Source organism: Poromitra crassiceps (assembly GCF_964638095.1).
Source record: "Poromitra crassiceps genome assembly, chromosome: 18".
NCBI classification, from domain to species: Eukaryota; Metazoa; Chordata; class Actinopteri; order Beryciformes; family Melamphaidae; genus Poromitra; species Poromitra crassiceps.
The window spans coordinates 2349289-2370362 of NC_139636.1; the positions used below are offsets into that span (position 1 = coordinate 2349289).

At 43.4% G+C, this 21074-nt stretch overlaps 1 protein-coding gene across 1 annotated transcript; it reads left to right on the top strand.

Annotated features, from left to right (window-relative positions):
• Positions 1-324: 324 nt before the first annotated feature.
• Positions 325-19391, top strand: LOC310792823 (disintegrin and metalloproteinase domain-containing protein 10-like). Its single transcript, XM_083654580.1, has 16 exons — positions 325-438; positions 2922-3072; positions 5101-5219; positions 6678-6836; positions 7345-7445; positions 7991-8149; positions 8728-8820; positions 8927-9110; positions 10760-10923; positions 11031-11214; positions 11593-11743; positions 11926-12109; positions 13302-13413; positions 13864-14084; positions 14186-14312; positions 16250-19391. Exons 1-16 carry the CDS (start codon positions 372-374, stop codon positions 16465-16467), a joined length of 2394 nt encoding a protein of 797 aa, XP_083510706.1. The 5' UTR covers positions 325-371; the 3' UTR covers positions 16468-19391.
• Positions 19392-21074: the final 1683 nt, after the last annotated feature.

Here is a 21074-nt window from a genome sequence, read left to right on the forward strand (position 1 = left end):
TAACTTTGGTATTATTTTCCTGTTCTCTGAAATGTCTGTAATGGTGGAAAAAGATGATCTTGTGTTGTGGCCGTAGAAATGTGCTTTTGCCTGGGCGTAATGTATGTAGGCCTGCATGCCTGGGCGTAATGTATGTAGGCCTGCATGCCTGGGCGTAATGTATGTAGGCCTGCATGCCTGGGCGTAATGTATGTAGGCCTGCATGCATGCATTTGGGGGAAGGGATGCCAGCCAGGCCACATAATGATGGTGCGTCTGACGTCACGGCGTTGAAGGAGAGAGGGGAGGCGATGAGAGGAAGCTGCAATAAACACAGGGCGTCTGCGCCTATCTAAGTAGGACAATAAAGTGATAACGGAATACTCTTAACAATGGATTTGTCAGATATGCTTCTCCTTAAAGTATTCATCTTCGTATACTTTCTAAATTACACCCGAGGTGAGTGAGGCGACTCCAGTGAATTGGGTTTCAAGTGCTGTTCAATACATGAAGGAGCTGAAAGATAGCGCGAGCTAACACAGGCTAGCCAGCCAGCTAGCTAGCTAAGAGAGCTAACATAGCGGAGCAGGGCCCTGCTTGTTATGTAGAGGACTGCACCCTTTTTGGCTGGATTAGTTGTTGCTAGCACAATGATAGACCAATATAAAGGTTGACTCAGATTCGCCCAGTTGATTGAATTAGACCAAGATTATTGCGTAGTTGTTGACAGATGCTGTCATCATTTCAGTCCGGGTTGTGTCAGTGTGTTATGGTGCAAACAGCGCCGACAGCCATTGTTATGAGAAGATGGGAGATGCCGAGTCGGCTTTGTGCTAATGCTAACGTTAGCTGTTAACGTGACCAATTCTGAGAAAATTGCGAAGTTTACTTGCATATCGTTGACGTTACCTATGCCAGGCAATGTTGTATGTTGTGAAACATCGGACCTGCTTGCACAATTTCCTGATCTGTGTTGTGACTGGCCGATGTTGCTCAGCTGACTGCTAACTGTGAGGTTATTCTGCCAATTATCGGTGCAATGCTTTCGGATGAAATACTTGAATGCCTCAACTGCCACATGTAGCTATAACGTTGACGTTACACATGCAGTATGCGGTTACTGTGTTCTAAGACACTTCCTTGTAAGTTGCCAATTAACGCGAGCTAACGGTAAATGAAATTGTGTACAGCATCTCTCTTCTGTCTAGTCAGTTGTGTCGATTCATGTTTATCATTCGTAAAACGAATATTTTGTCAGGATTCAGGATCATTTTAATTTGTCTTTGTGCAGTATAGCTACTTCAGTCATGGCGTTAATTTCTCATACTAGTCACCTCAATGAAAAATGTAATGTTCTTACTTAATATTTCATAATTCGCTGAGAGTAAGCCTGGTCTGCGCTCCTACTTTCCAGTCCGTTTCATTTTTAGTAACAACCCTATAATTAAAAAAAAATCCATATCTTCTGTATGTTTCCATTTGGTTAATTTTGTGTGGGGCACAATAACTTGAGTTGATCTTACAAATAGGCCTAAATGCTCACTGACTGAACTAACTCAAAACAATAATTTTGTTAAGGCAGTTTAAGCCCCTCTGAAGGTTGCTTTACTGTATACTGCCCCCCCCCCCCCCCCCATGTTATTTGTTAGACTCTATTTGAGTGTAGACTGTGGAGTGATTGGTGAAATGGGTGGAGGAGGTAAGGTGGATAATGTGCTCAATAATCTTTTCCTCTTAGCCCACCACCCACTCTTCCAGTGGCAAAATAAACTGGCATCCATTTGATAACCATTTGCATTAGAATTTGCTGAATTCTAAAGCACACAAATCATATTGGCTTCCATGAAGCATCAGTCATGTCCATCCTGCCTGATCACTCGCCTAAGAATTGACACCCCAAAAACCTACAATCCGCTACAGAAAAATGTATATTGTTTGTTTATTAACTGGCCCCTGGCCTTCTATCATTTCACGAAAGTGGCCCCCGGGCAAAGCAAGTTGAGTATCCCTGGCCTAGCATGTGAAACATTTTGATCTTATGCCTCAGTCTTTCACATCTAAAAAAAGAAAAAGAAAAAAGTAGGCTAGCTTTATGCTGACACACAGTGGTACTGAAACAGATTTCTTTAAGGTTTAAGTTCAAATACCCATCCATCGCAAAAAACTTTCTCAGTACGTGACATACATTTCAGTCTATCTGCTATTAAGGATAGTGTGTGTCACACACTATCCTTAATCACTATCCTATCACACACACGCAGTGTGTGAGAAATACCTGACACAGAAGGCTTGAAGCTGTTCGAAACTTTGGACTTAAAGTTTAGTGGTGTTAATATTCTGTCGGTTCTAGATATGTTGCTGCTGATTTCATGTAGGTTTTAGATTAGTATGTAGTCCTGCCTCCTCCCTGTACTACACTGCACACATCTTTTTGCCCCCCTCCATTGTTCAAGTAGCCAATGGTTTGGTTACTAGATACAACCTAGAATGTATAACAAAAAGATTATATCCTTAGACTTGGGTTCAGTGTAGGAAATAAAAAATATATTTTGGATGCATTTAAAAAAAGTAATTAGTGCATAAAGTTGCTAAAGCGTAGTGTGAACAACAGCGCTGTTTGTGTGAGTGAGTGTGTTGTTGTTCTTCGTCGTCGTCTTCTGGCAACCAGCTTCCAGGGGCTGAGTGTGTGTTGCAGGTGCGGAGTGTGTTTTAGAGAAATTAGAGAAATTGAAATTAAATTAATTGAATGAAAATAAAATTATCAAAATCTTTGGGGCAATTTTTGCCCTCAATCACTGTTTTTAGGCTGGGGGATTCTGAGCTATCTGGAGATATCTGGCCCTGGCTAATTTCCTACAATGCTTGTGTTGTCTGTTGAATTTCATAAGCAGGCTTACATTCTTTTCCATGTTTTTACTTTTGATTTTGTCTTCTTCGCACAGGTTACTATGGGAATCCCCTGAGCAAGTATATCCGTCACTATGAAGGTCTGTCCTACGACACGGAGCTTGTGCACAGCAACCACCAGAGAGCCAAGAGGGCACTCTCCCACCAAGACAAGTTTCTTCATTTAGATTTTCACGCCCATGGAAGGTTTGTCTGTTTTCATTGAAATTAGCCTGAAGTGGAACTTATTTAGCCCTATGTATGTATGTATGTATGTATGTATGTATGTATGTATGTATGTACAGTATGTATGTATGTACAGTATGTATGTATGTACAGTATGTATGTATGTATGTGTACATGCGTGCATGTACGCGTGTTTGTTTGTGTATTTGTGTATTTGCAAAGCTTATTCCATAGGCATAGCCCTACATTGTTTGTGATTAGAGGCAGAGACCGGCTCTAACAGATTTGCTGTTTGATTGAAATTGGATTACTAAACGACATTTATCCGCCACCTTTTAAAACGCTGTGGTGGTGGTTTGATAGAAATGATACCTTCTCCATGGGATGATGGCCCCAGTCACGACCATCTGGCTGGGAGCTTGGCAGAGGAGGCCTGTAGCAGGTCCTGCTGTTCCCTGCTTAACAGGATAAGAGCTACACAAACAAACACAGGGAAGGAAGATGCCTGTTCCTTTGAAAAGCACAAGTCCCTCTGCTTCTATTGCTTTGAATTCATAACAAGGCTAAAGATACAGTTTCATCCGACATTTACTTTGTACCACACTATTCACCTTTCCTTTGCCTACATTCAAAGACGACTGCAATTGTGCCTGAATACGCTGATATCTTATTGCTAAAGTAATGAATAGTGTTTTAATCAGGTCTCTTGCACAGCTATGTTTTTAAATTAGTTTAATAAGCACATATACTTACAAAAAAACCATTGAGAAAAAGGTATAATGGAAAATAACTGTGGTTTATGAAAATGTATAGCTTGTTTTTTGTTTGTTCATCCAGTACAATATTTGTCTAACACCATTTCAAATGAAATGTGTGAAGCCGTTACCTGGGACCCAATGCTGAGTGTAACTTCTTTGTTTCCTCGCCATATTTAGATCAACAGGACAGCACCATTGTTTCAAGATGTCGTAATCTTTCCGTTGCTACTATTACAAGATAAAGACTGCAGTCCCCACCCCACCCTCACCCCCACCCCCACCACCACCCCCACCCCACCCTCGGTGTACGAGCCCAAACCGGTTTGATCACGTGCAAACCGAAAACCCCCCTTTTTTTTTTTTTTTTTTTGGGCCAGTCTATTCTGATTGCATTATTGTTCGTATTAGCCTCTTCTCAAGTTGCACTAGTATGCAAAAGTCTTATTTTGTTTATTATGTTGATGTTTGAAGAAAAGTTGAGCTGAATAGTTATGAGAAATAAATACAGGGTGTGTTTGTTACACAGGTGTCCTGCTTCTTTTTATTCAGTATCATTGCTGGTTGACAATACCAGCTTAGAGGTGTATTATCGCTATCAGGTGGACTGAAGTTGCACTACAGACAGTTATGGGCCACACTCGGGAGCCCTGCTTAAAAAATAAAAAAATAAAAAAATAAATGAATTACAAAAAAAATCGGTATACTGGTTCGATCCGGTTTAGACGGCAATATCGAACCGGGTTTAAAATTTTCAAACCGACCCAGCCCTACACTATAGTCCACCTCCCAGTGAGTATAGTCCATCTCCTCAGTGAGTATAGTCCACCTTCCCAGTGAGTATAGTCCACCTCCCAGTGAGTATAGTCCATCTCCCCAGTCACTATAGTCCACCTCCCCAGTGAGTATAGTCCACCTTCCCAGTGAGTATAGTCTACCTCCCAGTGAGTATAGTCCACCTCCCAGTGAGTATAGCCCACCTCCCCAGTCACTATAGTCCACCTGCCCAGTGAGTATAGTCTACCTCCCAGTGAGTATAGTCCACCTCCCAGTGATGCCAAATTTGGATTCACACCCAAACCCAAAGGCACATTTTCAGTGTGACATGAGTAAAGAGTCATTGTGGAGACAAGCTTCTTGCCTTGTTTATACACAACACTGCTGTCCTGTGTTCTAATCCAAAAATTATTGATTCACAGAAACGGACAAACTTAATTCACGCCTATTTATCTGTTGCCACATTAAAGTGTATTTTTATTTATTTAGCCTATGCTTCTATGTCTCTCTATTTCAGGCATTTTAATTTACGAATGAAGAGAGATACCAACTTATTTGCCCAAGATTTGAAGGTGGACGTTTCAGGACAAGAGATTCCTTTTGATACCTCCCATATCTACACAGGAGAAGTATACGGTGAGAAAAGGACAAGAAAATGAAGATACTGTGCAAGGCTTTTGTTTTCTAAATGTTCTTTATCTGGTGTTAGAATCTATGCCTCTGTTAGGTCTCAGTTAGGTCTCTGAGACATCTGAGCTTGTCAGAGTCCTCTGACACCGATTCATTCAAACCTTTATTTATACAAGGAAAACTCCCTGAACCCAAGCGCTTTCCTCATCTCTCTTAGCCCTGTTACAATCCGTATAAATGAAAATAGAGATGATAAAATAAAGAAATATAGTAATAAAATTAGGGATGCACGATATATCGGCAATCATATCGGTATCGGCCGATGTTAGTTATTTTTTAACATATCGGTCATATCGGTATCGGTCAGATGTTGCAATGTTAATATCGGTTATCATTATCAGCCAAATTCTTCACATTGATATGAAATAATGCAGTAAATCTATGATTTATGGGCTTTTCCAAAGGCTTTGCAAATAAAGAAATGCATAACTTTTGTGTTTTTCAGTATGTACAAAATGTGATGATCATAAAAATGTGGTTTTATACAGATTATATCGACATCGGTAAATATCGGTTATCGGCCATAACAGCAATGTTAATATCGGTTATCGGCATCGGCCAAAATTTTCATATCGGTGCATCCCTAAATAAAATGGTACAACGAATTAATAATAGGTTAAATGCAACATATGGGGCACAGTTAAAATCTTTAAAAGCAATCGCACACACCTTGTGGTAATGCAGCAATAAGAGAGAGAAACTGCGTGTGAGATGAGGGTACTTGCGCTTGGTTCACACACCAAAAGCATCTCAGAAGCAGCGTGTTATGGAAGCATGGAGCAGCAGTGTCAAGAGGACACCTGCCATTCACACCAGAAGCACTCTGTTCTGCCCCGCACCGAAACCGGCGAGGCAACGTGCTGCAGCTGGTGTGATCGCTCTCCCCTGTTAACAAGGACGGCAAAATGAAAGTCCCTCCGCGAGGCGTTGCCTCAGCTTTGGGTACGCATCTGGTGTGTTTGGACTGTTAGACTGAGGGCTCCCTATAACTTCAGGGTTCTTCCCACGGTCACGGAAAACCTGGAAAAGGCATGGAATTTCAAAATCTTGTTTCCAAGTCCTGGTAAATTCATGGAATTAGTACAATTCTTTAACGTTTTGGAGAAATCCTGGAATTTTGTTGTGCGTAATGAAATGAATTGTTGTGGATAACCTTCCACGTATTGTAACAAAAAGGCAAGTTTATTTTCTGTAGCTGTTGACGTAAATCCAATATAAAGAGGTGTGTCCTATTTGTCCAGTGTAGTAATCATTTCTGGTATTGATTCAGTCACCACCTCACATTACATGGAAATTCTGTTATGGATCTTTGAAAAGTCACGGAGAAGTTTCGAAATTGTATCCATGAAAATGTGGGGGGAACCCTCCTGTAACTGGCAATGACTCTGCCACGTGTCTCCCCAGGTGAGACGGGCACCCTGACCCACGGCTCTGTAGTGGACGGCAAGTTTGAGGGCTTCATCCAGACGTACCACGGCACTTACTACGTGGAGCCGGCGGAGAGATACCTGAAGGACAAAGACGTGCCCTTCCACTCCGTCATTTACCACGAAGACGACATCAGTGAGTCCCCCCTGGCAAACGGAAATATACGTGTGTTTTCTGTTAATCGTGCAGTATGTTTGATTTGGTGCACGCACGTAAGACGTGCGGTTGGTGAGAGTGCAAGCGGAGGCCAGCTGAGCCGATGGAGGCAGACTGGTGTAATGATCCCCCCCCAGGGAACAGAGATACCCGGGGTGCTCGTTAGCTGAGTAACAGGATCCTCCTCTCAGGCTACACGGCTCAATTAAGCAGTCTTGATGCTGTTTTGCGAGCAGCGAGCATCACTTCACCACACTGGCATCCCCCTCATTTCAAGTCATCTGTGTAGATCTCGTATGTGAGAAGCAAATGAAACGGACACGTGAGAAGAATGGCTAATGAGCGAGCACAGGAACGGCAACGCGAGGCTCAAGTGCCTCCGTTAGCTGATTGTGAATGGTGCCAGAAATAGAGCGACTCAGGGGGTTAAGTAGCTAACATTGTCTCCTGTAATCCGAACAGCGTTGTGTCTCCCTCTCTCACCCAGACTACCCACACAAGTACGGCCCAGAGGGAGGCTGTGCTGACCACACGGTGTTTGAACGGATGAAGAAGTACCAATCCTCTAGCATGCAGGAGCCACCCAAGGTGAATTGACTGAGGAATCCTGCAACAGCTGCCGATATCTACAACGTGTTTGGTTTTGTTCTTTATTGTATTGTTCTCATCGTATCTTTGTATGTGATAAACAGTGGCTTCACACCCCTGCACTTTTTCCACGTTTTGTTGTGTTATGGAAAAATTTCTAAAAACGTGTTTTTGCTTTGTCCTCATGACGTAGATTGATGGCAAAAATCCATTTTAAATTCATGACTGTCTAACACAACTTATTTTATCTTTGTGAATATTTCATACTATTTTTCTTTACCTTGTGTATGCTGCGTATATGACAAATAAACACACCTCACTTGACTGTACTTGAGAGCAAAGTGAGGAAAAAGTGAAGGGGTCTGAAAACTGTACGCATATATTTTTTAACAGCATAGGCATTCATGAATGCATTGCATATGTAAAAACGTGGCCTAAAAATACTGGACATTATTTATTTAGCCTCTGTTCGTCTCAGAATGCAATATGATGTTTTATTTAACTGTCCATTCCCTGCTCTCCATCTCCTCTGCTGCCCACATCAGGAGCTCCATACTGAGGAGGCTGAGGCTGGCCCTGCTGAGCCTGTGCTGCTGAGGAAGAAGAGGATGGCCCAGGTTGAGAAAAACACCTGCCAGCTTTTCATTCAGACTGACCACCTCTTCTACAAGTACTACAAGACCAGAGAGGCTGTTATTGCACAGGTAAGACACAGTCAAGGACAATCAATTCACACACACACACACACACACACACACACACACACACAGTGTGGTGCTGTTAGACTCACACCGTAACATAAGAACATACAGGTAGAAACACAGCAGCACCGCTCATTCAGAGCACTGGCAAACCTTCCATAGAGGGAAGACTATCCACATGAGTGCAGTGAGTACAGTATGGTGGTGCAACACTGGAGTGGTTGAAGGCAGCAGTGGGATGCCTCAGGCTCCTACAAACTATGCCTAGATGCTCGCAGTAGATGCTTTTTCTTCTTTCCAGTCTAGATGAGATTAGATAGACTTTATCGTCCCAAAGGAAATTTTGTCTTGGATACAACAAAGCCTGCTGTATAAAATAGGCATACATACACATTATCTTCCACAAGTGCACACGCCTGTATAAAATACAATTTAATTTGCCCATCTATAAAAACGACATACCCACTTCATACACACGTGCAATACATACATTTCTATCTACATAGGACGTTACAATACATACACGTCTATCTGTATAGTACATACATACAATAATGTTGTGTGTTTTCTTGCGGTTTCAGATCTCCAGTCATGTCAAGGCTATTGATGCCATCTATCAGGGCACAGACTTCATGGGCATTCGCAACATCAGTTTCATGGTGAAAAGGATCAGGGTGAGTCTCTTGTTGGTCGGTTTTAATTTCATGAATAGCATCAAAAGCGTACGTCTTAGATTTGGTCGATGCTTTCCCTCTGAACTTATTGCTCTCCCCTGTGTAGATCAACACCACCAGCGATGAGAGGGATCGCTCCAACCCGTTCCGCTTTGCCAACATCGGGGTGGAGAAGTTCCTGGAGCTGAACTCTGAGCAGAACCACGATGACTACTGCTTGGCTTACGTCTTCACCGACAGGGACTTTGATGATGGGGTGCTGGGTCTGGCCTGGGTGGGAGCACCCGCAGGTACTGATGAAAGAGCGCTGATGTGTTTTAGGTGTGTTTTAGGTGTTGATGTGATGTGCTGTGAACTGCAGCTGCCAACAATGGCTCTTATTTTTCAATCAAGATGGAGAAATTCTTATGTAACACACACACACACACACACATTATTTTTATATATACAGTGTGTATATATAATATATATATATTATATATCACCTTGCCAGTTTAACATTTTGAAGTAGTCCATTTGAGTCTTGAATGTGAGATTAGTGTTTTTTATGTTATCTCAAACTGTGTTAAAAAACCATAGTAAAAAACAAAGGTTTTCCCACATGACGTTTAGACACTAAATAATAAGTTTGAACATAATGTGATGTTTAGGTAAATAAATGGGGTTTATATATATGCATCTCTCTTTGCAGTTTCAACAAGGAAAATAAATAAAGTATTTGTTTTTCCCCAGTATCACCAATGTAGTAAGGCTTAAGCAATTGCTAACTGATTCAGAATGTTGTGAGAGTCTATTGTGGCTTTGCGTATCGACTGGGAAAATGCACAAATGTGTTTGACCATGAATGATTCCCAGAGGTTTTAATGATGGTCTCGATCATTCTCTCACTGATGTGAGAGAAAACTGAAAGTGTAACTAGATCTCTTTTGTAGCACATTGCTGAATTGGATGTTTTGATTGAACCCTCTGCGTTGTGGAAATCTGTTAAGTTGGGAGGTTATGTTTAGGGACGCACCGATATGAAAATTTTGGCCGATGCCGATAACCGATATTAACATTGCTGTTATGGCCGATAACCGATATTTACCGATGTCGATATGATCTGGATAAAACCACATTTTTATGATCATCACATTTTGTACATACTGAAAAACACATGTTAACACTGAATTTGAAAAAGTTATGCATTTCTTTATTTGCAAAGCCTTTGGAAAAGCCCATAAATCATAGATTTACTGCATTATTTCATATCAATGTGAAGAATTTGGCTGATAATGATAACCGATATTAACATTGCAACATCTGACCGATACCGATATGACCGATATGTTAAAAAATGACTAACATCGGCCGATACCGATATGATTGCCGATATATTGTGCATCCCTAGTTATGTTACCCCCTTCTGCAGTGCCAAAAATGTACTACTACTATTTCATTAGGGCTACAGTTTATACACAAACAACACGTCAAACACGTTACTAACACCCCATTTCCACCTGTTTTTAAATGCGACCTGTATCCAGATAAGTTCTCTGTTAAATGGTTGCATTTAAAAACCAGGTGTAAAAGGGGTGAAAGAGATCTGAATACAATGTGAGCCAGACTACCTCCAGATGTGGTCACGAAGATCTGATCACGATGCGTTTACACCTTGCATTAACATGCGTTTTTCCTTATCCAGATAACATCCAGACAACTTATCTGGATACAGGTCACATTTAAAAACCAGGTGTAAATGAGGCACATTATGTTTTGAAGTAAGGCGTTATGCCACTTGGACATTAGTTGAACAATTCTCATGACATTAGTCTTATTTTTTACCTTCTTAATAAGCTAAATTCTTTACATTTCAAATGTAGCTGTGTTTTTCTGTTGGAAGAAGGTTGGGATTTAAATTGTACCTATCACTCTAACTTTCCCTTCTAACCTTTCACAGGGAGCTCGGGGGGAATCTGTGAGAAAAGCAAGTTGTACTCTGATGGAAAGAAGAAATCTCTGAACACTGGTATAATCACTGTACAGAACTACGCCTCCCACGTTCCTCCAAAAGTCTCACACATCACTTTTGCACATGAAGTAGGACACAACTTTGGGTCCCCGGTGAGTTGGTTAGATATGCGGCACCATATGCTACACTTAAGTATGGCGAGAAGGGCTTTTTGTCCTCTCTACATCTTCTGAACCTGTGATCTTCTCGCTTGCTTCAGCACGACTCAGGATCTGAGTGCACCCCGGGGGAATCCAAGAGCCAAGACAAAAAGGAGAAGGGCAACTACATCATGTATGCCAGAGCGACGTCAGGAGACAAACTCAACAACAATAAGTTTTCCGTCTGCAGCGTGCGCAACATCAGCCAGGTGCTGGAGAAGAAGAGAGGCAACTGTTTTGTCGGTAGGTCTTATTCTGGAAGTTGAGCCAATTAAACCCTTATCCTGACTGTCTCTGTATTGAAGTTGGTTTTTCTGACTTCGACGTGCAATTTCTAGCCACATTAGTCAGACTGCCAATGGCCTGAGGTGATTTTAGGCCCAGTGCTCTATTTAGAGAGTTGATCTGGCAGCAGCATATCAGCCATGCCTGATATGTGTACTCTTATACGGACCAGTTGACAAGATTTGTGTTTGGGTTTCCTGTAGTCTGTGTTACCGGTGTTACAGCAGATACATTCCTTGCCCACCTACGGTTATTTTGACCCACCCGCTGTACTGTAACCGTGCTGACAGTTTATGGAGCACAGACAAACACGTGTGTGTTTGCTTTCCCAAACAGAGTCTGGCCAGCCCATCTGTGGTAACGGCCTGGTGGAGCCGGGAGAGGAGTGTGACTGTGGCTACAGCGATCAGTGCAGGGACCAGTGCTGCTATGATGCCAACCAGCCTGATAACAGGAAGTGCAAACTAAAGCCCAACAAAGGCTGCAGGTAAGCTATGTGAATTCAACGTGGATGTGATGTGTGTGTCTCCCCCCCAACGTTTTAGAGACACAACAACTCCCCTAATTAATTCAGCTTGTGTTTTCCTGAACCTATTTCTGTTTCTTTATGAAGATCTGCTCATGTATTTGTGATACATCCTGCTTGAACCCTTGTGTCTTCTTCCCTAGTCCTAGCCAGGGCCCTTGTTGTACTCCAGAGTGCACTTACAAGGGTCGTAATGAGAAGTGCAGAGAGGAGTCAGAGTGCGCTCACCAGGGCATGTGCAACGCAGGCACCGCCCAGTGCCCCACCTCTGAGCCCAAGGCCAACTTCACCGCCTGCCACGGAGAGACCCAAGTCTGCCTCAACGGGGTGAGTGTCTCTGCTTTATACCTGGAGGAACCGTGTGTTATAGCAGCCTTATAGCCTGTTATAGCAGGCTTATGGCTTTACCAGTCAGTGTTTGGTCTGTGTGTTATAGCAGTCTTATAGCCATACCAGTCAGTGTCTGATCTGTGTGTTATAGCAGTCTTATAGCCATACCAGTCAGTGTCTGATCTGTGTTATAGCAGTCTTATAGCCATACCAGTCAGTGTTTGATCTGTGTGTTATAGCAGTCTTATAGCCCTACCAGTCAGTGTCTGATCTGTGTTATAGCAGTCTTATAGCCATACCAGTCAGTGTCTGATCTGTGTTATAGCAGTCTTATAGCCATACCAGTCAGTGTCTGATCTGTGTGTTATAGCAGTCTTTTAGCCATACCAGTCAGTGTTTGATCTGTGTGTTATAGCAGTCTTATAGCCATACCAGTCAGTGTCTGATCTGTGTTATAGCAGTCTTTTAGCCATACCAGTCAGTGTCTGATCTGTGTGTTATAGCAGTCTTATAGCCATACCAGTCAGTGTTTGATCTGTGTTATAGCAGTCTTTTAGCCATACCAGTCAGTGTCTGATCTGTGTGTTATAGCAGTCTTATAGCCATACCAGTCAGTGTCTGATCTGTGTGTTATAGCAGTCGTATAGCCATACCAGTCAGTGTCTGATCTGTGTGTTATAGCAGTCTTATAGCCATACCAGTCAGTGTTTGATCTGTGTGTTATAGCAGTCTTATAGCCATACCAGTCAGTGTTTGATCTGTGTTATAGCAGTCTTATAGCCATACCAGTCAGTGTCTGATCTGTGTTATAGCAGTCTTATAGCCATACCAGTCAGTGTCTGATCTGTGTTATAGCAGTCTTATAGCCATACCAGTCAGTGTCTGATCTGTGTGTTATAGCAGTCTTATAGCCATACCAGTCAGTGTCTGATCTGTGTTATAGCAGTCTTATAGCCATACCAGTCAGTGTCTGATCTGTGTTATAGCAGTCTTATAGCCATACCAGTCAGTGTCTGATCTGTGTGTTATAGCAGTCTTATAGCCATACCAGTCAGTGTTTGATCTGTGTTATAGCAGTCTTATAGCCATACCAGTCAGTGTTTGATCTGTGTTATAGCAGTCTTATAGCCATACCAGTCAGTGTTTGATCTGGCCTGTCCTCATGTTCTCCATGCCCCACCCCCCTCAGGGCTGCTCTGGCTCTATCTGTGAGAAGTACGGCCTGGAGGTGTGCACCTGTGCCAGCAGCCAAGAAGGCAAAGACGAGACGGAGCTTTGCCACGTGTGCTGCATGGATAAGAGTGAGTCACACCTTCGCTGTCAAATGTCCCCATTTTTTGACACCAATGTTCAAGTCAAGTCAGGTTTATTTGCATAGTTCATGTCTCAAAGGGCTTAACAAAGACAAGCGTGCCTAGGTGTACATAATCAGCAATTGACCACAAAACAATATTCTTATAATAAAATGCAAGGAAACCGAACAAAGCGTAAGACACAATATAGCATATTGTAAGATATAACAGGGCTACCTATCCTACCCAGCATCACCATCCTTAGACCCTCAGTGGAGACGAGGAGAAACTCACAAGAAACCCTTATTGGGGAAACAAATGGACGAAACCTCGGGCGAACCAGTTCATGAAGAAATCCCAGCAGGACGGCCGAGTGTGCGTTAGGTCCCGGGACGTTTTCTCATTGCCTTTTGCACTTTTGGATCGGTGACTAACTGGCTGTGACTCATTTGTTGACAGTGAATCCCAACACGTGCAGCAGCACAGGCTCCGAGCGCCTGACTCGCTTCTTCAACAAGAAGGTGACCACCCTACCAGCCGGCTCGCCTTGCAACGACTTCAAGGGCTACTGTGACGTGTTCATGAAGTGCCGCCTGGTGGACGCAGACGGACCGCTCGCCCGGCTAAAGAAGGCCATCTTCAACCCGGAGCTCTACGAGAACATTGCAGAGTGGATCGTGGTACGTATCGACCTCTGGCTGAAATCCCGTTCCGCCTTGTGGGTTTGTTTTTATGACGAGGTGTTAGTGTATTGATTTTGTGTTTTCGTTCTCCTCTCCAGGCCCACTGGTGGGCAGTGCTGTTGATGGGCATCGCCCTCATCATGCTCATGGCTGGCTTCATTAAGATCTGCAGTGTGCACACTCCCAGCAGTAACCCCAAACTGCCCCCACCCAAACCGCTTCCAGGTGAGTCTAGTTCTTAACAAAGGAACCGTGACATATCCAGGGGAGGGGAACTTTTACTTAGTTACCTTTGAGTAATAAAAGTCTCAATCTTAAACATGTCAGCTTGTCAAAAAGAAACTAAACCTATTGGACTTAAAATGATTTGAATATGTTTTGCCTGTCATCCGAGATCAGTCCAGTTCTGTTCTGCTTAGTGCTGAAATCTCCTGGCATTTAACCTCTGTTGATGATGATTCACACCATGAAGTCATGTGATGATTCACACCATGAAGTCGTGGGAGAATCACTAAAGCCGTTTTTCCACATGCGTACTGGAAAATTACCTGTAAGTCAATATCGGACATTTCCCGGAATTTCCCTTCACACCTGAGCGCTCGCATGTGGGAATCTATGTATGTTGGGGGGTGGGGTGGGGTGGGGTGGGGCGGAGCGGAGCGGGCGGGGGGCGGAGGAGAGTGGCCTGGGGTCATGACGTATAAACTGTGCTGCAGGCCACTGAGGCCAGTCAGAAAAAAACAACAAACAAACATGGCGCCGGCGTCCACTCTTTTGAAAATATTGCTGACGCGCTTTTTCCTCAAACGTAGACAGCGACGCAGACAAATTAAGGCGAAAATGGAAAGGGATATACGTGCGAACAGAAACAGATTCATGTTCGCAGTCTTCTCCGCTCAACATCGTGCAGAATATGAAGATAGACTAAACCGGGGACAGATGATGACAGTGTTAAGTACCTCTGCGCTGCTGCGTCAGACTAGAGCCGTCTGGAAGCGAGAGAGACCAGGACGGAATTTATTTTGGGAAGATGCTCTGAACAATTTTGACAACGTGGAATGGAAGCGTCATTTTCGCATGTCCCGGTCTACGTTCGAGACACCACCGGAGACAACGCCCACTGATAGCGGGAAATGACTGGACCCGTTTCACACTTGTGTCCGTTATCGCGCATACCGCTCTTCTGACTGGCTCGAAACTGGTGAAATGTCCGCGATGACGGGGTCACGCTTATACCGGAACAACAACTTTCACACATGAAGGCATTAGACCACGTTCCGGTCATTTAGCGATACAAAGCGCATGTGGGAAAACGGCTTATGTAGAACTGATGAAGCCTGGCGAAATGTCTTCAACTCTTTTTTCCCCCTTTTTTTCTTTTTTTTATCATCTTACTACCTAGATGGCTGAAATTAATCTGTACAGACATCTGCGTACAATAAGTGTAACAGTGGATTAAAATTCTTAGACTAACAGTTACAAGCGTAACTTGTTATGGATTGCAGAAGTCACAACCTCAGAGCTCTTAGAATATTCACCTTATTCTTTGCCCATACAAGGACGCTTCTGCATGACATCATTTCGTAATCGTCTTTCCGGTTTTAAACACGGAAGTAGAGTACGCCTACCGCAGTCATTTAGACTTGCCAAAAAGCTGTTTTCAAGCTAAAAAGACCCAAACTGTTTTAAAGTTTTAATATTTGTCGCGTGAGAACGTAACATATATGTGACCAGTTTATCAGAATAACGCCTATTGGAAATCTTTAACGAGCAGCGAGGAGCGCTGACTGTGCTGACACCGGTCGGACTAGCTATCTGTCAAACCCTACTGTAGTTAGGCTACTGGCAGTGAGAAAACACTGTCGACGTGCTTTTGTAACTAACGTTAAATGCCGACCGGGTACAGCCATCGGCTCCTCGCAGCAGTAACGTTATGAACATGTAACTGAAGTTGGCCGCAGTGTAGCTTAATTCTGAACGTTGCCAAACTTCATTCATACTGACGTTTTATTTTGAAAATGGCCGCCAAACTAGCGCTGAACCGGAAGAACAAATGCGTTGCGTCGAACGCGGAAGAGAGAAAAAGTGAATAGGTGAGACGTGAGAGCGTCGACTTATAAAAGAACAGACTTGTGTGTATCTAACGGCCTCTCCTCCGCCAGGCACTTTGAAGCGGCGGCGAGCCCAGCAGCAAGCCAACTCCCAGGTGCAGCAGCAGTCGCAGCACCCCCACTCCCACCAGCAGCACGGCCACGCAGCCCACGCCGGCCAGCGGCAACCCCAGAGGCAGCCCCAGCCCCAGCCCCGGCAGGCCCAGCCCCAGAGGCAGCATCACCGTCAGCCCAGAGAGAACTATCAGATGGGTCAGATGAGACGCTGAGACCCTGGGCCCCTCCCCCCTCCTCCCCAATGCCTTGGCTCCTCCTCGTGCCTACAGTGGGAAAAACACGCGTCACTCCATCCAAAGAAAAGCCTAACATGGTTGTCAGTCATCATCGTATCCTCCATCCAGACGGACAAAACAGACATGTGAAAAAGAGAAAACATTCTAGCGACTTTATTGGCTCTTTGTGGAGTGGACTCGGCCATCAGCCATTTCCAAATGCAGTACGGTCTGGCATCTTTTTCCACCATTTTTTTTTTTTTTTTTTTTTTCTCTCTTTCTTTTTTTAAAGGAGTGCCAAGGAGTTAAGGAATCATGTGTAGCTTTAGTACATTATGTGCTGTGTTTTCCGTTCTATTGCAACGTCTTCAGTTGAGTGACACGCCCGTGGCTGCTGGTGAAGTGTTCCGTGCTTTTCTTTCGCCACTCGAGCCAGGAAGGAGAGACACTCGGTGGGGACCTGCGGCGGCACTTTTGTGTGATTGACACATTTCAAACGGCAAAAGACACAGGCTCTGGTCTCTCGTGCAGACAGTCTTCTGCATGTGACTGTACAGATTAAGTGTATCATAAGTGAAAACAAACTATTTCTTCTACTGTAAATGTATAATTCTTTACTTTTTGTTTGTTTGTTTGTTTTGGTTAGTGCTCTCAGGACTCTTAACACATAAATGAAGGTATCTGTTGTGATGAGTTCCTTGGACGCTGTCGTTGAGGATTTGATGCCAGTCGAGTTCTCTTTGCAGTTGTCCAATCAGGTGGACCTCTTACACGTTAGGTTGCTAGATTTGGAAATTGAACAACAAGGTCACCATATCCCACTTTTTGGCCTTGTTTGTTCAAGGTCCATCTTTTCATCTGATATTTTTTTATTGTCTTGCTTAACATCTTGTTCTGGTCACATCCGGGTCACATCATGTAACAAGCTGGATACTTTATAGAGTCATGGGAACAGAAAGGGAAGTTTACCGAGTCAGATTACACCTTTATCGTCTTAACGATTTGTTTTTGATAGTGAAGAATGAATAACCACTAACTGAAAAATTATGATTCTACCTGTTCAGATATGAAAAGCAAAGGCTGCCGTGGCTTAGTTTAGAAGTGAGAGTGTATAATGTTATACAGCTAGTTTACATCGGTGTGGAAATACATTTAAAAATGATTCCAGTGTGGATGTACAAAAAAAATGTAAGATTACATCATTCTATTATTCTTCAGATAATGAATCTAAGAACTTTTCAATGTGGGCATGCAGACACATTTATTAAATGTGACTATTAATTGACAAAGGTCTGTAATATTTGTATGTCACAACTGAACATTTTTTTTTTTTTTTTTGCTTTGACAGCTGTTAATGTTAGTCTTAAAACAACTGGTAGGCATGGAGGAGTAACGTAAGGCAGTGGTGTTGTCACACTGTTGGCTAACGTGCACCGCAGTGTGTTCACAGCTAGTGTCACAGGAGATAATTGGCAGTTTGTTTTTTTTTAATCCGTGTGCACTTATCTTCTGGTCAACATGGTGTCTGCAGGTGCCTGTTCCTTCACGGGCCGACTCCCCTAAAGAGCTCATGAGTGTATCCCTCAGTGTTAGTTTATATCAGTGTGCCATAAACCGCTTTGTATCTCTCATAAGCATAGAGGAAGAGCCTGCAGGCTTTCTGACGCCCAGCAAGGGCTGTGGCTCCAATCGTGGCATCTGGCACCCCCCACTGGCTACTTCCTGCGGCAGCGAGAGATGCCGGTATAAGATGCGGAGGTACCGGCTTCTCTGAGAGGTACGTAATGCCGCCATCTTTACCGGCACCTCTCAGAGATGCCAATATCTTTACTGGGATCTTTAGCGGCATCTCTAGCGGCCAGCAGGAAGTTGCCAGTGGACTTGGACGAAAGAGAACTCTGATTCATTTCCTGCACAAGCAAACATTTCACCCACCGGCAGGCTGTCAGGTGGGCGAACAGCAGCTAATAAAGCATGGGGGTTTTGAGTTCTATATTATGCACAAATATATATTTTTTAATCCTGGCATCATTGTTTGAATAATGCATATGATATTAATATCACACCTCTCTTACTGTGCAAACCAAACCATCCCAATGGCTGTGGTAATAATCATGTGCACATGGGCTCTGGAGGGGAGTTAAAGCTAGTGTGTGTCTCACAGTTAATTTATTTCACATGGCAGACGAATTTGGCAGGTGAACGGTCGCTATACTCCTCATGGAGATTGTCTGTACAAAGTAGAGCCGTTTTTAAAATTCATCTTCTAGGCTGGATCGCTCCAGTTGGCCTGGATTATTTACATGTAAACTTGTACAGTACTTGGGGGAAAATTTGCATTTCATTTGAAAATGAAAATTACATTTTGATACATCCGTTCTTTTTTGTATTCTAATTCCAGAGTAAATTGTTCAAAGATCTTCATATGTGACAAACCTTCCTCTCTTCTAAGTTATTTATGTTCTTATATGTGCTAGTTGAAATGGGGTTTGCTTATGATACTTTCTTCCACCATCATCAATGGTAAAAACAATTCAGTGTGATGGAGTTAATGTTACATTCTCATTTTTGTCTTTGTTATCCTGTGGCATGGTTTGGGTAGAAGAGCAGAAGAATAATGCCTGTAAATTTACTTTCATTTTAATTTCGTAGTATTGGTAAAGTTTTTAGATAAACGTGCACTGAAATGTCCAAATTGAGTTGAAATGTTGTAGGTGATGTAGGCCGAAAGAACACAAGATTAAAAAGTAATACTACTGTCTGATTTTAATGTTCACTGTGTTTTATACAGTATCGCAAATTTTTGTTCACTTTGAACATTTTTACTAAAAAAGAAATTTCAAATTGTATTGTGCAAAGAGATGTAATTTTTGGAGTACTTGAAATGCATTAATTAAAAGACTCGTTCAAAATAAACTAGACCCCTGTTTACTGTCTCTAATGTGTGTTGTGTTTGCCTTTCCCCATCTGTTTGGTGCAGTATTAGCTGTCTCCTGCAAGAAAGGGGGCAGGAGCTAGAAACTGACCAGAAAATGGACCTTTAAGACATTGATTTGCCAACTTGTGTTGATTGCATTATGTTTTACATTTTTAGCTGTCAAGCTCTACAGAGTGACTTAATGAGTGCAACAATCACCAGCAATACAAGTAATCAATAGTAAGCACTAAGCAGGGTGAGTGTTTAGATCTACAGATGATTCTTGAGTCTCTTGAATAATCTGTTTATGCTTGAAGTGTGAAGTTAAGACAAAAGCTGAGGATAAATTACATCTATGGATGCAGATTCAGCAAAGAGGACAAGAAAGGTCAAACATTTTTCTGCCTTTCCTAAAGGGCAGGGGTAGAATTTAGGAAGCGCTCTACAGTATGCTGATTTTATCATTCATTGTTAAATTCCTGTGAAATTAGCCTTATTCTCTTTGGTAAAGGCAATGGGAGAGCATCCAAGATTATAATTGAGGAAGTGAATTTGTGCTGCTGAATGTATTTATTTACTATTATTTATTTATTTTGTATTTATTTATTTAGATTGCTGTGAAATGAACCTGGCTTGCTGTGGTAAATGCAGTGGGAGAGCGTCCACAGCAGAGGGAGCAGCTGACGAAGGGTGAAGTGTTGCTATCAGAGGTTTTTTTTCCCCCCATCTGATACCAACAGCATCAGGACCACACAGCCACTGTCATGTCCCTTCATATCCACTGTTTCCTTCAAACAGGACTTCAGCTATCTTTGATGACAAGGTTTCTAACCGGAGAACCAAATGCCAAATCTGTGCTCTGATAGATCAGAAATAGAACATTTATTTGGTTGAAATGGCAGAGGCAATTGCAACTGCTCAGATAGTTTTATTTTCCTCAGTTACAGGAGAGCCTGCTATGTCATAGCCTAATTCTCTTTGCCATATCAATCCCCCAATGAGTATAGACGGTTTTCACCAGCTGCAACCCCACAGCACTTCCTTTTTCTCAGCTTCTTCTTCTGTGTTTTATGGCGGTTGGCAACCTTAAATGTTGGTGTAATAGTGGCGACGCCCCTCGAAGCTTACCCCTTTACCCCCCCTTATGGGCGGACCTGTCCACTACACAACACTGTATTTATTTACATAGGCTACATTACATATTTGTGGGAATGAGAGGGATCTCACACTTGTACTGATGTCCAGCATGACTGGTGACGAGGGAAACATGAGTTTGCAAATTGCAGCAGAGGGGCACTTAGCCTGGGTGGTGGCAACCTGGAGGTTGGGGTGGCTGGCCTGGGTGTCTGTGCCCAGCGGGGTGGTGCCGCTGGCGGCGCTCTCCTCCTCTCCTCTTCCCTCTCCCCTCCCCCCTCTCCCCTCCCCTCCTCTCCTCTCCTCTTCTCCCCCCCCTCTCCCCTCCTCTTCTCCTCTCCCCCTCTCCCCTTCTCCTCTCCTCTCCCCCCTCTCCCCTCCTCCTCTCCTCTCCCCCTCTCCCCCCTCTCCTCTCCCCCCTCTCCCCTTCTCCTCTCCTCTCCCCCTCTCCCCTCCCCTCCTCTCCCCTTCTCCTCTCTCCCCCTCTCCTCTGGTCTGACCCACCCCGGTCAGCGGTCGCCTTTTATACACTGTCCTAAACGGCGCAGGACAA